Below are 21,965 nucleotides of genomic sequence, written 5' to 3'. Positions count from 1 at the left end.
GGATAAAGAAGATGTGGTGTACACACACACACACACACACACACACACACTGGAATATTATTCAGCCATAAAAATAATGAAATAATGCATTTGTAGCAGCAAGGAGCTACCAGAGATTATCATACTAAGTGAAGTAAGCCAGACAAATATAATATTGCTTATATGTGGAATCTAAGAATATAATATGACTGAACTTATTTACAAAACATAAATAGACCCACATTTGTAGAAAACAAACTTATGATTACCAAAGGGGGAAAGAAGGGATAGATTAGGAGTTTGAGATTAACAGATACACACTACTATATATAAAATAAACAACAAGGACCTACCATATAGCACAGGGAATTCTACTCAACATTTTGTAGTAACCTGTAAGGGAAAAGAATATGAAAAAGAATAGATAAATATATATGTATAACTGAATCACTTTGCTGTACATCTACTTCAATAAAAAATAATTAAAGGGCATTACAATTTTTCCTATTTATGTTAGAGGTTTAAGAAACATTACTATGTAAATATGCCCTCTATTCGAGCTTTCCAAGTGGTGCTAGTGGTAAAGAACCTCCCTGCCAATGCAGGAGATGTAAGAGAACCAGGTTCAATCCCTGGGTTGAGAAGATCTCCTGGAGAAGGGAATGGCAACCCATTCTAGTATTCTTGCCTGGAGAATCGCATGGACAGAGGAGCCTGGAGGGCTACAGTTCATAGGGTCCCAACGAGTCGGACATGACTGAAGGAACTTCACACACACGTGCCCTTTATTCAGGAACTTGTAACATACAAGCTATTGACTGATGTCTCTGGATTCATTAAAGTTTATTGTGTAAATATGTATTTAGTGAATAGTAAAAACTAGTGTTTATTTAGTAAGTTATAGTGACTTCTTTGTATAGAGTTAAATAACTAGAGATTGCCAAAACGTGCAGAAGCTTGGTGTGCTTCGCAGAAATCTCTGGAAGGATTTCTTCCTTCTGTATGTGTATGGTGTGCACTTTGGAAGATCACCTACACTACATGGTTTTGGAATTAATGTGTTTTGTCTGTTTTAAAATAGATTTATTTAGTTGCGATTATTTCAGGGAATATTTCTGATTTCATTAAGGAATGCACCTTTGATTTTAAAAACTAAGAGAAAGGCTTTTGGAAGGTGACATTAATAAAGAGATAATATTGTGAAAAAAATTTCTTTTTAAGGTGTTAGCAAATTTTTAGGGGAAATTGATTTTTTTCTTATAACCGAGTTATGGCATTTTACACCCCATTCCAGTACTCTTGCCTGGCAAATCCCATGGATGGAGGAGCCTGGTAGGCTGCAGTCCGTGGGGTCTCGAAGAGTCAGACATGACTGAGTGACTTCACTTTCACTTTTCACTTTCCTGCATTGGAGAAGGAAATGGCAACCCACTCCAGTGTTCTTGCCTGGAGAATCCCAGGGACCGGGAGCCTGGTGGGCTGCTGTCTTTGGGGTTGCACAGAGTCGGACACGACTGAAGCGACTTAGCAGCAGCAGCAGCAGCAGCAGCATGGCATTTTATACCTTTGTAATTGAGAAAAAAGTCAAAATCTTCATTGGCCTAATCACAACTCTGATCATTCCAGCCACAGTTTGCAACCAGTGCCACAAACAAAGCAGAACAAGTTTAAAGAGTCCAGCATTTAGCAAATGGTGATAACCTTGCACTAGACCTCCCTGTTTAGAGTAGATGGCAGATCATATGACGGAAAAAGAGCAAAGACAAGTATCATGTAACTGAGAGGTTAATTTGATCTTTAAAAAACAGTGAAACAGTGACTAGCCAAATGAAGGTGTAATGTGGAATAAAGGCATTCTTAACCCTTAAGAATACTGATCTTCTCTGGACTGACAGCTAATTGCATCTAGGAATTATATGTCAACTTCTGTAAACAATGATGAAAGCTACGCAACTATCACAGAAGCAAAATAGGAACGATGGATGTCCTACAGAGAGAGAATCTTGATGTCATTTCATAAGAAAATTTGATGGAGATTTTTAATTGAAGATTTTAGTTAATTTGATGGGAAAACTTAGTTACTGGGCAAGGGGTAAACATTTTTTAAAAAGTAATCAGAACATGCATTTCAGAATAGTTCCACAGACTAGTCACGAAGGGAAAAAACCAAAAAACCTGAAACTGCAGTTTGACACAGTTGTTGATATTTCCTTTTTAAGGTTCTAGCTTCTTAGGTCTTTGGAGATAGCTCCTTATCCACCTGGGACTGGAAAGAGGAGGCAGTAGTTCTGTCTGGCATAAACTTTTATTTTAGATTTTCAAGGTAACTTCTTAGTAGTTGAATGCCATAGCTGGATTTATGGACTCCAGTGCTTGACACATGAGCATAAAAAGCTTATTCTAAATTCTGTTTTGTTTCCATGTTGAAAAAAGAAAAGAAAAAGCACATCTCGTAAGAGTGCCATTGGAGAGAACTTTCAAACATGTGAATCGATGGATTTTTTTTAAGTGTAAACCTCCTTGTGTAGCAAGAATTTTAATGCATGAGCACAGAAATGAGGTATGTCTTCTAGAAATACGTCTGCCAAGCAGATCTTGTCTGGTTTGTTTGCTGTTTTTTTAATTGCTCAACTTTCTCTGTCAGCAGATAAACTTGAGCTCCCTATGACCTTTACCTTTGAACTCTGAAATACACTTCATAATAACTGATTCTCCTCCTTTGACAAATTATTAAATTGTCGCACTGCTGTTTGCAGCGGAGTTCATTTTTAGAAAAGAGGTAGTCAGCTGTTTGGCATTGCAGTGAACTAGAATGAGGGGACCTGGCCGCAGGGACAGCTTGCTTTGTAAGCTGGGAAGTGTCAGTCAGCAAACAAGGCAAGGACCTGCATGCATGAAATGAGAAAAAGCGCTTCACTATTCAGGGCTAAAGGCTCCTGGCAGATTTTACCTGAAGGACAGAGGTAGAAGCATCAGCTAGCTTCTCAGTGTCCAAAATGATCAGCAAACAACAAATTGCATGTTGGATTCTTTTTGGAAGAAGATACAGTGGAGCAGTTTTTTGTAGTAATGCGAATCTTTTTAAAATTCCCATAGCCCAGTAAATTCCTATGACCATTAAACGTGAAATGTAGTGTTAGGTGTTAGTCGCTCAGTCATGTCTGACTCTTCACAACTCCTTGGACTATAGCCCACCAGGCTCCTCTGTCCATGGACTTCTCCAGGCAAGAATACTGGAGTGGTTGCCATGCCCTTCTCTAGGGGATCTTCCCAACCCAGGGATTGAGCCCAGGTCTCCTGCATTGCAGATGGATTCTTTACCAGCTGAGCTACAAGGGAAGCCCAAGAACACTGAAGTGGGTAGCCTATCCCTTCTCCAGGGGATCTTCCTGACCCAGGGACTGAACCCAGGTCTCCCACATTGCAGGCAGATTCTTTACCATCTGAGCCACAAGGGAAGAGTCCTTCCTTATGTATTTGCTTATCTCCTGGTCAGATGGAAGCTGGAGTTCTTGGGGTCATAAAAGATCTTTTTTAATTTTTAAAAAGTTTATTGAAGTATTGAAGTTGATTTGCAATGTAGTGTTAATTTCTGCTCTACAACAAAGTGATTCTATTATATGTATTCTTTTTCATTATGGTTTATCAACAGGATATTGAGTATAGTTTCCTGTACTGTACAGTAAGACCTTGTTTATCCTGAAAAAGTCTTTGACGTCAGTTACACCACCCAGTCTGCTGACCAGTGGATCTAGAGAACGATACTTCTGCAGGCATTTTGATGCTTGATCTTAGGCAGTTTTCTACATGCAGACTTTTCTCACACATCACTTTTCAGGCAACCACCAAATTTATGTCCCAAGTGGTTGCACATAGAACCATTGTAAATAAACACCTTCATCTCTTCTAGGCATGGTGTTATAAATTGTGGTTCCATTCCTAGAATTCATCTCATGCTGTAAGCATACCAAAATTGATTAAAAACTACTGACTAATAGGAAGTAAAACACAGTGTAACCTTTACAAATATTTCTTAGGTATGTAAAACCCAAGTTGTAAACAGCTATATTGTAAAAGTATATTTTGGTGGGTTTTCCACTGTGTACTGAACTGGTTGAAGCTAAAATTTTAAATCCAGGGCTTAAAAATAGAAATCACTTTCAATATCAGTGACAGATGTTTTTCCTTGCTTTCAAAATTAAGTTCATCCATCTCAAACATTAGTTGCTTTTTTGATGTCAGTATGTAGAGCTCCCAACATCCGGGAAGATGGATCCATGGCAACCGCATTTTCTTAGTCGTCCTCGTTTCATAGCCATCAAAAACCTGGTGAGAACAGAAGCCTTTTTTTCTTTAATGAGTTCAGCTAACTTTTCCGTGTGTAATATTTCCATATTGTTTGCAGCCCTTCCTGGATTCGGATGTTAAGCTTACCATCTGTCTTCCTAGAGTAATCAAACCATCCTTTGCTCCTTGCTCAAAATACCTTCCTTTGCATGTTGAATCCTGTTGTTGTTCTTTAATATTTGGAGTAGCTATTGCCTGTGCAATATTACTGTTGGAGTAATTTTTCAGGCCTTTGTCATTAAGCATTTGGGGATTCCCGCCCCTCCATTATAAGTTAGTTTGTTTCCTGTTAGTTTTCTAATTCGTTTTCAGCCAGTATTCCTCTTTGATGTTTGTAACAGTGCAGATTTGAACCCACTCAAATTCTAATGGTAGTGTATGTGGTAGCGAATAGCTGTGTCAGTGCCGTGCAACCCTAGATCTCCAGGAACATATTTGCAGGGTGTGAGGAAGAGGATGTGTTAGAAGGAGGGTGTTACAGGATTTGGGCTGTTGTTGAGAGGCGGTGTGGCGAGGCTTTAAAGAAGTAGGACTTTGCGCTGGGTCAGGTGCTGTCCGGAAGCAAGAGTTTTTCCACCACTGGGTATCTTAATACATCATATCCAGAAGGAGGAAAGATAAAATCAAGGCTAAAGACATTGGCAAAGAAGCAGTCTTTCCTTTTAGCCAGGATAGGGAGGTGTTTGTTCATTTATGTGGCTTGGAAAATGTTGATATTTTGTCCATGCTCAGATGTGATTATGGAGTGGTCCTGTTTTCCTCCTCATCTTATGGTCACAGGGCCTTGTCTTATGTTGGCGTTCTGTGAAATTGTTTATATTTACCCGGAGAACACCAAGGCCCTGCTCTGAATGACAGACCAGCTCCTGCATGCCAGCTTTTTTCTCTTTCTTCATTGTGACAAATGAAATGCCCAACATTTGCTAAATGGTTTATTGAGGTACTTTATGAAAATAATACACTATTTGATTCCCCTTTCTGGTAGAAATATAAATGTATGATGTAGCAATTTCATGGAAAGCTGTATACCAGATTATTAACAATATTAATATTATTAACATGTTATTAATAATATCTGAGCAAGATTATTTGTGTTTTTTCTGGCCTTCATTGGCATTTATTTTCTGCCTTTTTTTTTGTAGAAAACATGCCTTTTATAATAATAAAAAGCAATAATAAAAGAATGTATAAAGTAATCTCAACTATTTGGCTCTCTTTTCAACTTAGCATTCTAAATCATATGAAATTCCCTACATTATTGAAGTCTAATCTTAGCTCAGATGTTCTTTACTGATTATGTAATTTTCCATCCTGCAGGTCAATTTAATTTTCTTAATCGGTCTCATATTATTGGACCATTAGATTGTATCCCGTTTGGGGTTATCATAAATCATGCTGTATTGAAGTTAGAAATCTTTGGGTATGAACTTTTGTTTGTGCTTCTGAATGTTTTTCTAGCTCTCATTCTTAGGATTAGAATTACTGGGTCAAAGATTCCGAGTATCTTTCAGGCTCTTGATACATATTGCCAAGTAAAGGTACATTCTAGAAAACATACTGATTTATACCAGCTGTGTGTTTTAGAGGAGCTGTTTTACCATATCGACTTGCCAATTTGCTATACGTAGAAAGAGACTCCATTATTCTATTTTGTAACTTCCTTGAATGATTAGTGATTTTGAGCATTTTTATTTACTAGTCACTTATATCCCTTCCTTTGTGATTTCTCTGGTTGTATTCTTTGCTCAGGGCAGCTTTTAATATTACCATAGAAGCCAGGACAATGACGACTGTCCATTTGATATTTATTGTCAGTTTGAGCGCAATTATTGCTGCTTACTGAATAGCCTGCAGTCTTTTGTCCAATTTTAGCTAAACCTGGAATAATTATTCTTGTTCTAGGGAGGCATTATATAGGAGTTATAATGATACTTTTGAGTAGATGCTGAACTGTGTACAAAGAAGATGAGCATATTCTACTCCACAGATGTATCTGCCCCTAGATTGTCTGTCCTGCTGCTTCCTTGAAGGCTCTTAAAAACAAGCCACCGTGTCCAGTTAAAGGCAGGTTCATTTGATTTCGTTTCTTCTGTAGGCAGTGTTCTGATCTTTACTTTTTCCCCTTTTGCTTCATTTTTTTTTTTTTTCCATTGAAGTATATAGTTGATTTGTTGTTGTTTAGTTGCTAAGTTGTGTCAACGTTTTTGCCACCCCACGGACTGTGTAGCCCACCAGGCTCCTCTGTGCATGGGATTTCCAGGCAAGAATACTGGAGTGGGTTGCCATGTCCTTCTCCAGGGGATCTTCCCAGGAGGAGCCACAGGAGCTCAGGTTTGATCCCTGGGTCAGGAAGATCCCCTGGAGGAGGACATGGCAACCCACTCCAGTATTCTTGCCTGGAGAATCTCATGGACAGGGGAGCCTGAGAGGCTACAGTCCATGGGGTCACAAAGAGTCAGATATGACTGAGCAGCTGAGCACACATAGCTTGCATAGTTGATTTACAGTATCATGTTAGTTTCAGATGTACAGCACAGTGATTCCATTAAATATCTATGTGTTTATATATGTGTGTTTGTGTGTGTGTGTATATGTGTGTGTGTGTGTGTATATATATATATATTCCATTTCAAACTCTTCCATTATAGATTATTACAAAATATTGAGTATAATTTGCTGTGCTATATGGTAGGTCCTTGTTGGTTCGTTTTGCTTTAATTTGAATTGAGTGAAGCGCTTGTTCACATCCATAAACCTGTGTGTTCTTGTGACTCTTCCTGTTATTCAAGACTTAGAAGTTTTGTATTTCTTTTTCATAATCTCACTGTGCAAAGATCTCTTCCTGAGTCATCTGTGATTGAGATTATGTGTAGTTAAAATTAGAGATTTTATTCATCACACAGAACGTTCATTCAAGTTGCATCACCCAGTGGATGTCTATTCTACTGGGGAAGGGGTCCAACCTTGAACCCAGTACCAGGGAATAGATCCTCAGACAGCTGCAAACTGAAAAACAAACTCAAGATTTTTGATTTGAACAACCAGCTCTGTTAAGTGTTCAGGATCCACATGGAAGGCTGTTTGTTACTTTTTAAATGCCTCATTCTTTTCTGGAATCCCGTTTGCAGTTGTGAGTTGCGTGTGCAGAAATTGCAGGTTGCTAGTTGGAACAGGAATCTTCCTCACATGCTGGCTACAATTGATTGCTAAACCCATCTAGGTGGGCGGGTAGACATAGATCTCTCTCTCTGTCATCGCTAGGTTTTTGCTCTGTTTTTAATATAAAGGAAATGCTCCTAAGTGGCACCTCTTATGTTTAACTTCTTTGGTTCACACTGAATTCATAGCTTGGATTTCTTGGCTACTAAATTGACTGTTACTTTATGTTGATATGATGTTTTTTTTTAATTTTAAAGCGTATTTCTGGTACATAATTTACACAGGATTAACTAACTTCAAGAATTTGTCAAAAACCTGTGTTGCTTTTCAGTTGTATTTATTCAGATACTGCCTGGAAGCAAATGGCCTGTCACATGGGCTCTGGAAATCCACCTGTGTACAAAGACTTTCTCTGCTAGCAACATCTGGCCTGTATTGAACTGCTTTTAATCAGGCTAACCCACTTTTCAGGAAAGGAGACGGATGGACTAGAACTTGTGCAGAAAATAACCACCGAATTTAAAGCAGTCATATATTTAGGAAATCCCCATTTTCTTCTTACATGATGTGAGTTTTTTCTCAGTGATGGTCAGGAAGGCTGTGTGTTTTAAACTTCAGTACTGAGCCAAAGCAGGAAGCAATATAAAGGTGTTCTGTGCTCTGCAGGCTGATGCTTTTTGATCATTTCTGTCTCCATCTAGATTCAAGACTCCTGTCTGCTGCCAGCCACCACCCCAAGTCTTCTCCATGCTCACCAATTTTTTTTTTTCTCACTTGCCTTCTTGACTTCAGTTTGATCCCCAATCTCTTCCGATCTTGGATTTAAAAATCCTTCTGTGACAGGCATTCTTATCAATTATTGGCCCTTTGTTTTTACTGGGACAGTAAAATATTTGGCATGTTCTAATTTGCTGGATTTCATTTTGCTCTCTCTATTTTTCTGTCATCTTGAGCTCCAGTATCTTCTCTGATTAAGCATTTATCTCTTAGTCTGTTTTCTCCAAAGCTGTCTGTCCTTTCTGGAGGAAACACCTTCATCCATGGACTCAAACCCCAGCCTCAGCAAGCAGTGTTGCTGGTATTAGGGAGCCCAAATGACTCAAATGATTTATATACTTGGAAGAGCACAAGATGATTAAAAAAGGTCCAATCATACTCCTTTCCCTTCACCAGGGAAGAATGGGTGATGGGTAATGATGGGTGTTAGGCTACCAGAATCGGCAGCTTTATTACAGCCCCATAGGAATCCCAGCCTGTGTGTGGGAGATTCTGGGATGTGGTATAAGAAAGTACTAGATAGATTTATCAGCACAAAACATAGGAGAATAAAGTATATTGCTGAGGATGTGAGGGCTCCTACTGAAATATAAGTACCAAGAGTGCTGACTGCCAGAATGTGGATTTATGGGAGATAAAGCCCTAAAATACTTTCTCCAACAAAAAAGCAGACCTCTTGGAAACAGTTTTTCCTCTCTCTGTACTTAGCTCCCATTGAGCTTAAATTGCTCTCAGTATTGTGATAATGACAATTCAATATTACAGGATGTGGAAGATGAACCAAATAAATTAACCAGCTGCTTTTAAGGGTAGTTCCCTCAATGGCTTCCCCTCTAAAATGCTTTGTAGAAGATTCGTGCTCAGTAGGTCTCTAGGCAGTTTTATGGCTGGAAGAAAGAAATGGATTTTATTAAATGTCAGTGAAATACAAGCAGGTAGTTTTGTGGTAGTTAAATTAGCATAGAGTGTGTGTAAGAAAAGCAGCTTATCATGCCTTAAATCGCAGAAACAGAACTTTCCTTGGCCTTCCTGCCAGATGATGCATTTCTGCCTGAAATTCCCATAGATTAGGATGGAAAAATCCTAACCCCTCCTATCTGAAACTGCAAAATGTTATCCATCAAATGCTGCATGTAAAGCGTAATTTTATTTGGAGAGTTTCAAAGGACAGTAATGGCAATAATTTTTTAATTTCTAGCTGACATTTAAGATTTTATACTATGTATGGACTAGAAGATAGGACTCATGAGTAAAGGGTTGAGTGAATTGGGAATTTGGGATTGACATGAACATACTGCTCTATTGATAGATAAATATATAACCAATAAAATAGGTAACCAACCAGGACCTACTGTGTAGCACAGGGAATGGTGCTCTCTATTCTGTAATAACCTAAACGGGAAAAGAATCTGAAAAAGAATAATAGATGCATATCTATAGTTGAATCACTTTGCTGAAACTAATGCAGCATTGTTAATCAACTGTGCTTTAATATAAAATACAAGCTTTTTAAAAGAATTGAGTGGAGTGCAGAGGGAAGACAGAAAGAAACACTTCATGGGATCAAGCCGGTAACATAGAGGAGAAGGGCAGGCTGAGTATGGGGAGGACAGGAGAAGTGGTACTGTGACGTTCCAGAGAGCTTTGTGCAAGCAGACAAATCCATTCCAGGGCATCACTGCTCAGACCAAAGGGGAGACCAGTGGACATCCCTGAAACCAAGGAGCCGCAGTAACCTAAACCAGAGAAGGTCCCGCCTTACAGTCCATAGTGTCCAAAGAGTCAGACATGGCTGAAGTGACTGAGCACGGCACAGCACCTTCAAAGGACTTTTCAAATTTATGACAAGTTGTGCACAAGTTGTATCCTCTGACACTGAGCAAAAGGAAAGAGACCAACATTTTAGGAGTAGGACATGGCATCAGTGTACATGAGCCCTTTCTCAGAGTGTGCGGATGTATTCCTTGGATGAATCAGTCCCAGGGCCCTTTCGTTTAGATGTGTGAATGAGGGCAGATGCCTCTGTGTCTGAGATAGGGCACTGCTGCTGCTGCTAAGTCGCTTCAGTCTTGTCCGACTCTGTGCGACCCCATAGATGGGAGCCCACCAGGCTCCGCTGTCCCTGGGATTCTCCAGGCAAGAACACTGGAGTGGGTTGCTATTTCCTTCTCCAGTGCATGAAAGTGAAAAGTGAAAGTGAAGTCGCTCAGTCGTGTCTGACTCTTCACGACCCCATGGACTGCAGCCTACCAGGCTCCTCCGTCCATGGGATTCTCCAGGGAAGAGACATTGCCAGCTAAAGACGGACCAAATGACTAGAGGATTTGGGAATTACACAGCTCTTCCCATAGCAAATACATTGTATTTTTGGACAAGGAAAGAAGGAATGACTTTTAGACCCAGGAAAAGCCTACTCAGTATCTAATATTTGTTATTACTTGTGTATCTAGCAAAGCATCTATAAGATTTGGTTTCTTTCCCTGATACATTTGCGGAGATGAGTAAACACAATGTTCTCAGTGAACTAGATCTAATGTGGCACCCAGGATCCCATGACTCAGAACCAGTATTTGACTTAACGAAAGAATTCTCCAAAATAATGATCTTTTCTAACATATTTAAGGCTATTTGTTTAGAGATCTTCTCTTAATTTTCAAATATAAAGGTAAGGTGATGAAACTACCACTATTTGAAAGACATGAGAAAAATAATATGAATCGTGTCTAAAAGTGTAGTGGAAATGAGTTAAAACAACTGGTTTGCAGAAGCTAGGACATTAGCTACCCACCCGCCCCCCTCTGCTGTTTTTGAGCACCCATCAGTGAGTCAGTGACATCAGATAGGTACTCCTGATGCCGTATTATAAAAATAACATTAAGGGACCAGCCTCTTTGCTCCTAAGATTCGTGTCAGGGCAGGATACACAAGGTTTGTTGTAATAGGACCCTGGAAATTCAGACTGAATTCAATATTCTCTCCTTTCCTTCCTGCCCTCTGCTGGAAGTTTTCCTTGGAGCCAGAGCAGGAGACAAAGGGAGGCCGGGGCCCAGCAGCCTCAGATTCCTCCCATTGCAGAAATCACACTGACCGCAGCAGAAAGGATAAAGTGGAGTGACCTTGGCTTGGGTGGGAATTGCAACAAGATTTTATTAAGAGTTTTCTAAAAGAAGTTAGTGTTTTATTTAAAAATTAGATACCATATATGTGAATTCTCACCCAAAGATAGGGGACCACAAATAGTCTTTTCACTCAGTTCCAGTGAATTTTTTATTTTGTTTTATTTCAGATTTTCCCCTAAATTATCTTGACTGTTAAAATTAGAGGATTGACTTTCATCCTCGTATCTATTGATGAAGAATAATTCACATGTGCTATGTAGAATAATTATTAAAGAGGAATAATACAAAATCACTTGTCCTCTTTCTGGAGTGATCTCTTTGTCTTTCAGGTTTTATATATGGATACACATTCATATTTTATTTAAAAGTCATTGTATTTAATCTGTTTTGCAATCTGCTTAATATGCTCTGAACATCTTTTCCTGTAAATAAGTGTCCATATTTAAAACACACACACATATACACACACCCCCCCCCATGTATACACAGACATGTCCCTCCCTGCAATGTCTGACCTTATCATTTTGGTTCATCTTTGTCAATTTTTCTTTCCTTTTTCCTTCACCTGTCAGTTCTGAGACCACTGCTCTACTGTTGGGGGTGTTAATTAAAAAGAAAAAGTTTTAGTATCTAGCAGGGCAGATCACCCCCCACCCCCAAATTGCTTAATTAAAAAAAAATTTTGTTGTTATCACGCATTTTCAAATGAGTCCATTGCATTTTAGAAGCTCTAGAAATAATTCCTTTGGGATTTTCTTGGGGTGTGCATGAAAACCGTATGTTAACTTCGCAAGACTTAAGCTCTTCAGTGAGAATTCTGAGTCTTGTCATCCAGGTACACGCTGTATCTTTCCATTTATTTTGCTCTCCTCCTCTGTCCCTCAGTAAAGTATTTTTGTTTTCCGTGTAGCTCGTACACACACATCTGTTTTCGTTCATTATTAACTTTGAGAGCTATGGACTCACCCTTGTTTACAACTTTGATTGCATCTCCTAAAGTTTAGGTTTGTACTATCTGTATTTTCATTTTCCAAGTGCTCTGGCCGCAGTTTGATTTCCTCTTTTACCCAAGGATAGAGAATATTTTATTTTTTTATTTCCATTTTTTTCCTCTTGTTTTGCTCTTATCCTTTGTTATTAATTTCTTGCTTTATTTTCTTGTCACCTGAGAATAAAGAGAATTATTCCCGAAGTTCTTTTCTGTTTTACGTTATGTCTCATTCAGGTGGTGGTAGGAGTAGGAGATTTTTTCTTATTCCCTAGATAAGTTTTATTGTTTTCAAATCCTGAATTTTTCCAGTGTTTTCTTCTTTTTTTTTTAATTTTATTTTATTTTTAAACTTTACAATATTGTATTAGTTTTGCCACAGTGTTTTCTTCTTGTGAGCTCATATTTACGAGACGTGGCTATGAAGTTGTCCATAGATTTTGTGAGAACTTTTCCAAATCTTTTACTCTGGACAGTGGTGGGAGAGCTTTTATGTTTTCCATTTTGCTGAATTGGAACATAATTGTCTGTTGGGAAAATGGATACAAAAGAATGCATTGGGTTGGCCAAAAAGTTCATTCGGGCTTCCTGTATGATGTTACAGAAAAATCCAAATGAACTTTTTTGGCCAACCTAGTAATTACCGGCGCAGCAGAGAAGTGCTGCATTTTAAAAAATAAGAGAACAAAAACAAAACTTGTTCTCTGTACTTATTAAGGCAGGTACTGCCTACCTCAGTAACGGGCATAGTTGCCCTCAGGAGGCCCTCTCCAGTCCCAGCCTGCCTGCTTTTTCCTTCCAAGCTGTTTCTCTGAGCAGCGGCCAGCGTGGCAGTTCAGGTGTGCTGTTGCCAGTGCTGATCAAGGACCCTGTGTCCCTGCCTGAGATTTCCCCTGTGGCCCCCTCAGCCCCAGCCCCCACTGCACTGTGGCATCCTGCCGGGCTCTTTCTTGTAATGAGTCAGCTCACAGCCTTCACCAGGATCCTCCTTCTGTTATGTTTTACAGAACTTCTAATTTGAAATTGAGAGCTTATTTAATTTTCCTGACCCAGTTGCAGACTGTTGCCCTTTTAATATTCAATTGGCCATTTCTTGGTGGGTATTGGTGAGGGAGACGCCTTGCCCTGCATCTCCATGCCTCTCCCACTGGCCCTCCAGCAGAGCCGCCCTTCCAACAGGTGCTGGTGGAGCTCTCCCTGGCCCTGCCCACTTTTTTTTACAGTCCCTGTCACCTGACTGAGGCCACTGACGTGGGGGACGACAGACCTTGTGGTCTTACCAGTTCCTCATGTTGAATACAATTGTCAGTAGCTACCTGTCTTTAGTGGAGCGTGACCTGATGTGTGGTAGGAGCCATACTCTCGAGCTTTCACCTCTGATCCCCAGTTTCAGACCTGTCCCATCACAAAACCCCGCACACACTCAGTGACCGCCTTAGCGCTGTTCTCTGCGTCATGACCCAGGGGAGAGGCTGAGTCACAGCTGGAGGCCGTACCTAAGGGTCGCTAACTGGAAGCAGGCAGTCTTGATGGTGGTGGGAATTTCTTAGAACCTGGGCCAGTCAAGATGGCTTTGAAGATCACTGAGCATGTAGAAGAGATCTATCCTGTGTGTATCCGATGGGAACACAGGACCACATGTCTTTAGTAAAGTTCTGCCTCCAGTCTCCAGTAAGGATGTTGTAAGGCTGCCTGCACTTGCATGGATGACAGAGAACTTTAAACATTTCTGGTATTTTTATGAGACTAAACTCAGCTTATTTATGATGATGGCCACTTATTTAATTATAACTCCCCCTCACCTTTTGTGTGTGTATGTGTGCCCCTCTGGCTACTGAGAAAGATATATAAAAATATTAATAATGTGAATTTACTTTCTGTTACTTTTTTTCTTCCTTTTTTGGAAGTGGGGTATTATCATTGAAATTGACACTTTAATAGGAATTTTAAAAAGTCCATTAAGGAATGCTTTTAAAAAGATAACTGTGTTTCAGAATTCTGTGTCTAACTTACATATTTTAAGTTGTACATTGTATAAATTATATATGTTGTATGTATTGTTATATATTGTATAAAGGTCTTTTCTTACAGGATTTAAATTGGATATAGCAAGAAAAAATTTTTGATTCCTTAATAATGTGTGGTTTCTAAAAGAACTACATCTCTGTGTAGAGGGTTTGACCAGTTATTTTTGGTCATAAAATTTATTCAACATATTTTTTTGATAGGTAGCTATTCTGAAATTCCTGTAGAAGTTAAATTCTAAAGCACATTTCTCTTGTGACATGAATAATTACTCCTCAAGTCATTGTTATTTTTCTTGAGTTAAATGAAAGACAGACCCTTTCTAATCATTGCAGCTGAACCTGTGGCTAATCTTATTTTCAGAGAAAAGTTCTAAAGTCTTGATTTCCCAAATTACTAAATAAATTAATTCTGGTCAATTACTTGAAGAACTTTCTGTGGTAAAAATCTTTTGGCTACTGTACATGCATTCTTTTTTCTCTGACTTTTGGTATTTTGGTGCCATCTTGTGGCTGGACTGTGTAATAACTTCAATACTGAAACATCTTAAACAGTGTCCTCCTGGACAGGATCAGATAGACTGGGAATACTTTCCAAAATGCGAATCATGTACCACTATAAGTCTGTATTTAAAGTATTGAGAGTCATTTGTTTGTTACTTGGATTTGTGGACACAGCGGGAGGAGAGGATGGGACGGATTGAGAAGGTGGTGTCGACATACAGACACTATTACGTGTATGATAGCTAGCCAGTGGGGACTTGCTGTGTAGCACAGGAGTCCCAGCCTGGTGCTCTGTGATGAGCTAGAGGGGTGGGGTCGCGGCTGGGCGATGGGAGGCGCATTCAAGAGACAGGGAATATACGTATACGTATGGCTAATTCATGATGTACAGAAGAAAATAGCGCAGCACCGTAAAGCAATTATCCTCCAATTAATTATTTTTTAAATTTGTTTGTTACTTGTTGAATGTCCAGGCAAAAATAATAAGGAATTTACCATATGGCTGTTGGTTTTTAAAATTCTGTTTTTATGATATTTGCCCCTAGTTGCTGCTGTTTGAACGATCTTGGATGAGCAGATGGAAGTCTTCAGTTCTGCATGAAGGGGAAGGGAACATAAGGAGTGTGAAGTGGAGGGGCCATCTGATTGCCTGGGCCAATAATATGGTAAAAGTGCATTTCTGTCTCTCTAAGGCTTGTTCAGTGCCAGAAGGATGGCCAGAACCAGAGGGCTGTGACAAAGGGTGGGGATGCCACGCCTCCCACCACCATTTCTGAAAGGTGCTCATGGCTATTGATATCATACCCGGAAGGGTGAAGAAATTAGATTGCTTTTGGCTTTCATCAGAGAGTAATTTCCAACATATCCTGGACTCTATTTTAGAGGAAGAAACCCGAGGCATGGAGAATAGCCAAGAAAATGAAAAGGCATCTTAATAATGGAAGGGCTGCAATGGGAACATGGTTTTGAAAATACCATTTGCCTATTAGCCAAGGGCAAGTGCCAGTCGATATGAAACAAGGGCAGGATATTGCTGATTTCTTTTACTCCCAGAATAATCACTGACCCAAAATAGGCCTGCCTTTGAAAAAGTGGGTCCTAATTTTTGATGCTTCGCTTACCTCAAGTTTAGTCGATACGAGTTAGGGCGAATACAAAGTTTAAAATTACCTTTAGGACATCTAGCATAACTATAGCTTTTGGAATTTTGACGTACAATTTAGCAAGTCTCTGCTATTCCTTTTTTTATTTTGTCATGCTGCAACGTCATATGAGCTCTGTTCCCTGACCAGGTATCGAACCCAAGCCCCTTGCATTTGGAAGTCCCCAGCTATTCCATTTTGCATGGTAGAAACTTCCCGGAAGCTGCTGTGCTAGTTGGGACTTTTCCTACGTCTTCTGGGTCACAGTCATGGTCAACAGATGTATGGCCTCTTGGTTTATTTTCATTTAGCTGCTTGCTCAATGTTTCTTGATTTCAGTACTTTAAAATGTCAGGTGTAGTTTTCTTTACTTAGTGGGTTTTCAGATTCAAAGCTTTTCTGAAAAGCAAATCCCATCCTTCAGGTGTAACAATACATATGTAAATGTTTCTTGTCTGTCATTTTGGAAATGTAGTTGCTGATTCCTGTACATTTACCATTTGTGTTGCTTGTGCCATCTGCTCATAAAATCTCCTTTGCCTGAAAAGAAGGATGGAGGTTTCCTTTTGTTCTGGGTTTTCACGGGATTCGTGTGGAGTCGGAACGTTTCTGTGGTTCCCAGTGGGACCCAATAAACACTGTCAATACTTGGCAGTGCTCGTTATCACTGCTGTATAGCAGTGGCCATTATTAAATTTCCTTTCACTTTCCTTCTCTCGAGTGCAGGATGCTTAATGCTACTTTATTTTCCAGGGCGTGAAGATTTTTGACATCACCTCAAAGCAGAGAATCACGAACGTGCCCCGGGATGATATAAGTCTTCGCCCAGATATGTATCCCTGTAGCCTCTGCTGGAAGGACAATGTGACGCTGATCATTGGCTGGGGGACGTCTGTCAAGGTGAGTTTACTTGTCTTTCTCATCAGTCCATGTTATAGAGCTACTGATGATGGTCCAAAGGAATGAGTTCCTTTGTGTGTGTGTGTGTGTACCATTTCTGAAGTCCTTATTAAATCTGTTATGGCATTGCCTGTGTTCTCTGTTCTGGTCCCTTGGCCCTGAGGCATGTGGGGTCTTAGTTCCCTGACCAGAGATCAGACCCGCACCCCTTGCATTGGAAGGCCAAGTCCCAACCACTGGACCTCCATGGAAGTCCAGGAATATGAGTTCTTGAATGGCTTCTCAGAGCCAAAATATTTTCACCTGCATATTATGGTCATGGGATAAGTGTGAGTTTTCAGGTCTGTCCTTTCTCATGACCTTATCCGTGTTCAGAATGGTGTAACCTTTCTGATCTTTTTAATTTCCTGTAACCCAGTAGGCCTTAGCTGTTTATGGAATATGCATTGTGTTACTGGTTCACTTGGGTCCCTTTCTTTATGTTTCCTTCCATTTCCCTTAGCTTTGATCCTGAGCTGCTTCAGTAGAACTGATGGTGGGAAAAGAAGGTTGAAATGAAATCATCCTGCTTGCTTGCTAGTAGTTTGGTGGAGTAAAGGCCCAGGCTTATTATGGACGATACAACTTGGGGCTGTTTTGTCACATATATAGCCTGCCTTTTATATGCCTGGGTAGATGAAGCTGTTCTGCAGAACGAGGCCCAAAGTCCATTCACCCTTATTTCGTACCTAGTAGCACTTGTCTTATATTAGGTATTTCAGAGCAAAAGTTGTTTGTTTCCCTTTAAAAATATATACCTTCATCTAAATAAAGTAAAACTTAGCTGAGATAAAGGTGTTGTAAGAAGATATCCCAGCAGTAGTCTAATGGAAGGGCTCAGGCTGTAGAGTCACACGGACCTGAAATCCATTCCAGTTTTCCCACTGAACTTCCTGTGTGACCCTCTCTAAGCCTCACTCTCCTCATCTGCAAAATGGGAGTGCTGATAGTTCTCACATCACACATTTTGGGGCAGTTTAATGAAGAACTTAGTATAGGATCTGGCATACCGTGTGCAGGAAATATAAGCTGTCATAGTTACGTCAGAAAATTCCAGAAAGGTCATGAAAGAGACATGGCTGTTGAAAATCCCTCTGTGAAAAAGAAAACATAAAAATTATTAATGTGGCGATTGTTACCATCAAAATAAGCATTATTAGTTTAAGGTAGATCTAGTTATGATTCAGGTTCTCTTTTTTAGTAGAACATGTGGTAATTGTTTCCATGTGTTAAATGAACACAACAGTCACGTTTAAGGTAATAGGAAGGAGGTTGTACCTCAAAGTCAAGGACAAAAGAGGGCTTCTCAGTCTCCCTATCCCAGTACTGATCCAGTAAACTGATGTTCTGGATAGTTTTTAAGTATCTTAAATAGACCAAGTGGCTTTTCCCCTTGTTTTAAAGTTGGGACTTCCTTTTCTTTTCTTTTTTGGTGAAAGGAAAGGGAAACTAGCCTATTGGGACATGAAAGAAATTCAATGATTGCTTCTGGAAATGCTTCCTCCACTAGGTGAATTATGGTCCCCAAGATAGCAATCTTGATTCCCACCACCTATAAATGTTTCTTTATGCGGTAAAGAGCCGAGCAAAAAGATACGACTAACTAAGCCTCTATAGATGGGGAGATTATCCTGCATTGTCTGTTGTTGTTATTCAGTCACCAAGTTGTGTCTGACTTTTTGCATCCACATGAACTGCAGCACCCTAAGCTCCTCTGTCCTTCACTCTCTCCCGGAGTTTGCTGAAATCATGTCCATTGAGTCAGTGATGCCATCCAACCATCTCATCCTCTGTCACTCCCTTCTCCTTTTGCCTTCAATCTTTTCCGGCATGAAAGATTTTTCCAATGTTTTTCCAATTTTTCCAAGATTTTTCAGCTCTTCGCATCAGGTGGCCAAAGTGTTGCAGTTTCACCTTCAGCATCAGTCCTTCCAAGGAATATTCAGGACTGATTTCCTTTAGGAATGACTGGTTTGATCTCCATGCAGTCCAAGGGACTCTCAAGAGTCTTCTCCAACACCAAAGTTCAAAAGCATCAATTGTTCAGTGCTCAGCTTTCTTTATGGTCCAACTCTCACATCCATACATGACTACTAAAAAAGCCAGAGCTTTGACTACACGGACCTTTGTTGGCAAAGTAATGTCTCTGCTTTTTAATATGCTGTCTGGGTTGTTCATAGCTTTTCTTCCAAGGAGCAAGCATCTTTTAATTTCATGGCTGCAGTCACCATCTGCTGTGATTTTGGAGCCCAAGAAAATAAAGTCTGTCACTGTTTCCATTGTTTCCCCATCTGTTTGCTATGAAGTGATGGGACTGGATGCCATGGATCTTTGTTTAATGAATGATGAGTTTTAAGCCATCTTTTTCACTCTCCTCTTTCACTTTCATCAAGAGGCTCTTTCTTCACTTTCTGCCATTAGAATGGTACCATGTATATCTGAAGTTGTTGTTATATCTTCTGGCAGTCTTGATTCCAATTTGTGCTTCATCCAGCCCAGCATTTTGCATGATGTACTGTGCATATAAGTTAAATAAGCAAGGTGACAGTATACAGCTTTAACCTATTCCTTTCCCAATTTTGAACCAGTCTGTTGTTCCGTGCCTGGTTCTAACTGTTGCTTCTTGACCTGCATTCAGGTTTTTCAGGAGACAGGTATGGTGGTTTGATATTCCCATTTCTTTAAGAATTTTCTGCAGTTTGTTGTGATCCACATAGTGGATCACAAAAAGACTTCAACATAGTCAATGAAGCAGAAGTAGATGTGTTTCTTTTTGGAGAGAGGGGAGTTCCGTTTGCTTTTTCTGTGATTTAGTGAATGTTGGCAATTCGATCTCTCGTTCCTCTGCCTTTTCCAAATCCAGCTTGCGCATCTGAAAGTTCTTGGTTTATGTACTGTTGAAGCCTAGCATGTGAATAATGCAATTGGGTGGTGGTTTGAACATTTTTTGGCATTGCCCTTCTTTGGGATTCGGATGAAAACTAACCTTTTCCAGTCCTGTGGCCATTGCTGAGTTTTGCAAATTTGCTGACATATTGAGTGCAGCACTTTAACAGCATCATCTTTCAGGATTTGAAATCGCTCAGCTGAAGCTATCTTTGTTTATAGTAATGCTTCCTAAGGCCTGGTTGACTTCACACTCCAGGATATATGGTTTTAGTTGAGTGGCCACACCATTGTGGTTATCTGGGTCATTAAGACCTTTTTTGCATAGTTCTTCTGTATATTCTTGCCACCTGTTCTTAAAATCTTCTGCTTCTATCAGGTCCATACTGTTTCTGTCCTTTATTGTGCCCATCTGTGCATGAAACGGTCTCTTGGTATCTCTAATTTTCTTGAAGAGGTCTCTAGTCTTTCCCATCCTATTGTTTTCCTCTATTTCTTTGTATTGTTCACTTAACAAGGCTTTCTTATCTCTCCCTGCTATTCTCTAGAACTCTGTATTCAGTTGGATATATCTTTGCCTTTTCTTCTTTTCTTTTCTCTTCTTTTCTCGGCTACGTGTAAGGCCTCCTCAGACAACCACTTTGCCTTCTTGCATTTCTTTTTCTTGGGGATGGTTTTGGTCACCACCACAAGCCTCCATCTATAGTTCTTCAGGCACTTTGTGTACTAGAGCTAATCCCTTGCATCTATTTATCACATCCACTATATAATCATAAGGGGTTTGATTTAGGTCATACCTGAATGGTCTACTTTCTTCAATTTAAGTCTGAATTTTGCAGTAAGAGGTCATGATCTGAACCAGTCAGATCCAGGTCTTGTTTTTTTTTTTTGACTGCAGAAATGTACATTGATCTATCAGTTCTACCTCTAGGAATTTATCCTAATGAAACAGAAGTCCAAACGTTGTATACAGGAGCATGTTGATGCATTATTGCTGGCATCAGAAAGTGATAGGAAGCAAAAAACTACTGTCTAAAATAGGATTGACTAAATTACAGTTCATTCATGTAATGAAATACTATAAAGATATTGAAGAATCATGTAAGGATATTTAAATAGCACATTAAACTATTTGCAGTAATTTTAGGTTAAGAAAAGTAGCTTCTCCAAAAGTGTGAATTGTTAATCGTGTTCAGTTTGTTCTGGGACAATGTATGATTTGTTTTTTCCCCTTTGGATTTTCTGTATTTTAGAAATTTTCATGTTGTAGGTACACTTAGGGATACAGCTATAAAATAATGCAATAAATGTTGTCTAAAAGAAGTTTGTATAGGATCAGTACTTATGACTCAGTCTTTTTTTTTTAATTGAACTGTACTTGATTTACAATGTTGTGTTAATTTCTGCTGTACAGTAGAGTGAGTTAGTTACACACATGTATATATCTACACATATTCTTTTTCATATTCTTTTCCACTATCATTTATCGTAGGTTATTGAGCATAGTTCCCTGTGCTATACAGTAGGTCCTTGTTGTTTATTCATTCTATATGTAATAGTTCGCATCTCCTAACCCCAGACTTCCTATCCTTCCTTCCACTTGTCCCCTCCCCTTTGGCACCAAGTATGATAATCTCTAGGTCCATCCATGTTGTTGCAAGTGGCATTGTTTCATGCTTTTTTAGGGCTGAGTAATATTCTATTGTTTATATGTACCACATCTTCTGTATCCATTCATCTGTTGATGGACGTTTGAGGCTTAGTCTTAAACTGGATGGCTGAACTATGTAAATTTTTCTCAGTTCTTATTACAAAATAGAGTACATCTCCTTTAGAAAACACAGCAAAAAATAATCATAAAATATCCATAGTCTTATTATTATCCTAAAACATCCACAGTTAACACACATATGTGTTATGGTCTGTGTGTGTGTGTAGATATATATACACACACACACACATACATATGTGTATATATATATATATATATAAAATAAATATATAAAATTTCTATTCAAACTGTATACATATAATTTAAGATATGAGTTGGAAGACTTTCTGTAAAAGGCTGGTGGTAAAGATTTTAAACTTTAAGTGAAGT

General features: G+C 39.4%; 1 protein-coding gene across 1 annotated transcript in view; it reads left to right on the top strand.

The window, feature by feature from the left end:
- VPS41 (VPS41, HOPS complex subunit) overlaps positions 1-21,965 on the top strand; it is a 188,141-nt gene that overhangs the window by 101,754 nt on the left and 64,422 nt on the right. The window contains exons 8-9 of the mRNA XM_027539162.1: positions 15,443-15,562; positions 16,793-16,939. Of these exons, the coding sequence (XP_027394963.1) occupies positions 15,443-15,562; positions 16,793-16,939 (267 nt within the window). The remainder of the gene's footprint in view (positions 1-15,442; positions 15,563-16,792; positions 16,940-21,965) is intronic.

This window comes from Bos indicus x Bos taurus, chromosome 4, assembly GCF_003369695.1.
Source record: "Bos indicus x Bos taurus breed Angus x Brahman F1 hybrid chromosome 4, Bos_hybrid_MaternalHap_v2.0, whole genome shotgun sequence".
NCBI lineage: Eukaryota > Metazoa > Chordata > Mammalia > Artiodactyla > Bovidae > Bos > Bos indicus x Bos taurus.
Note: the sequence above shows the minus strand (reverse complement) of the source record. Positions and strands in the feature narration are given on the sequence as shown.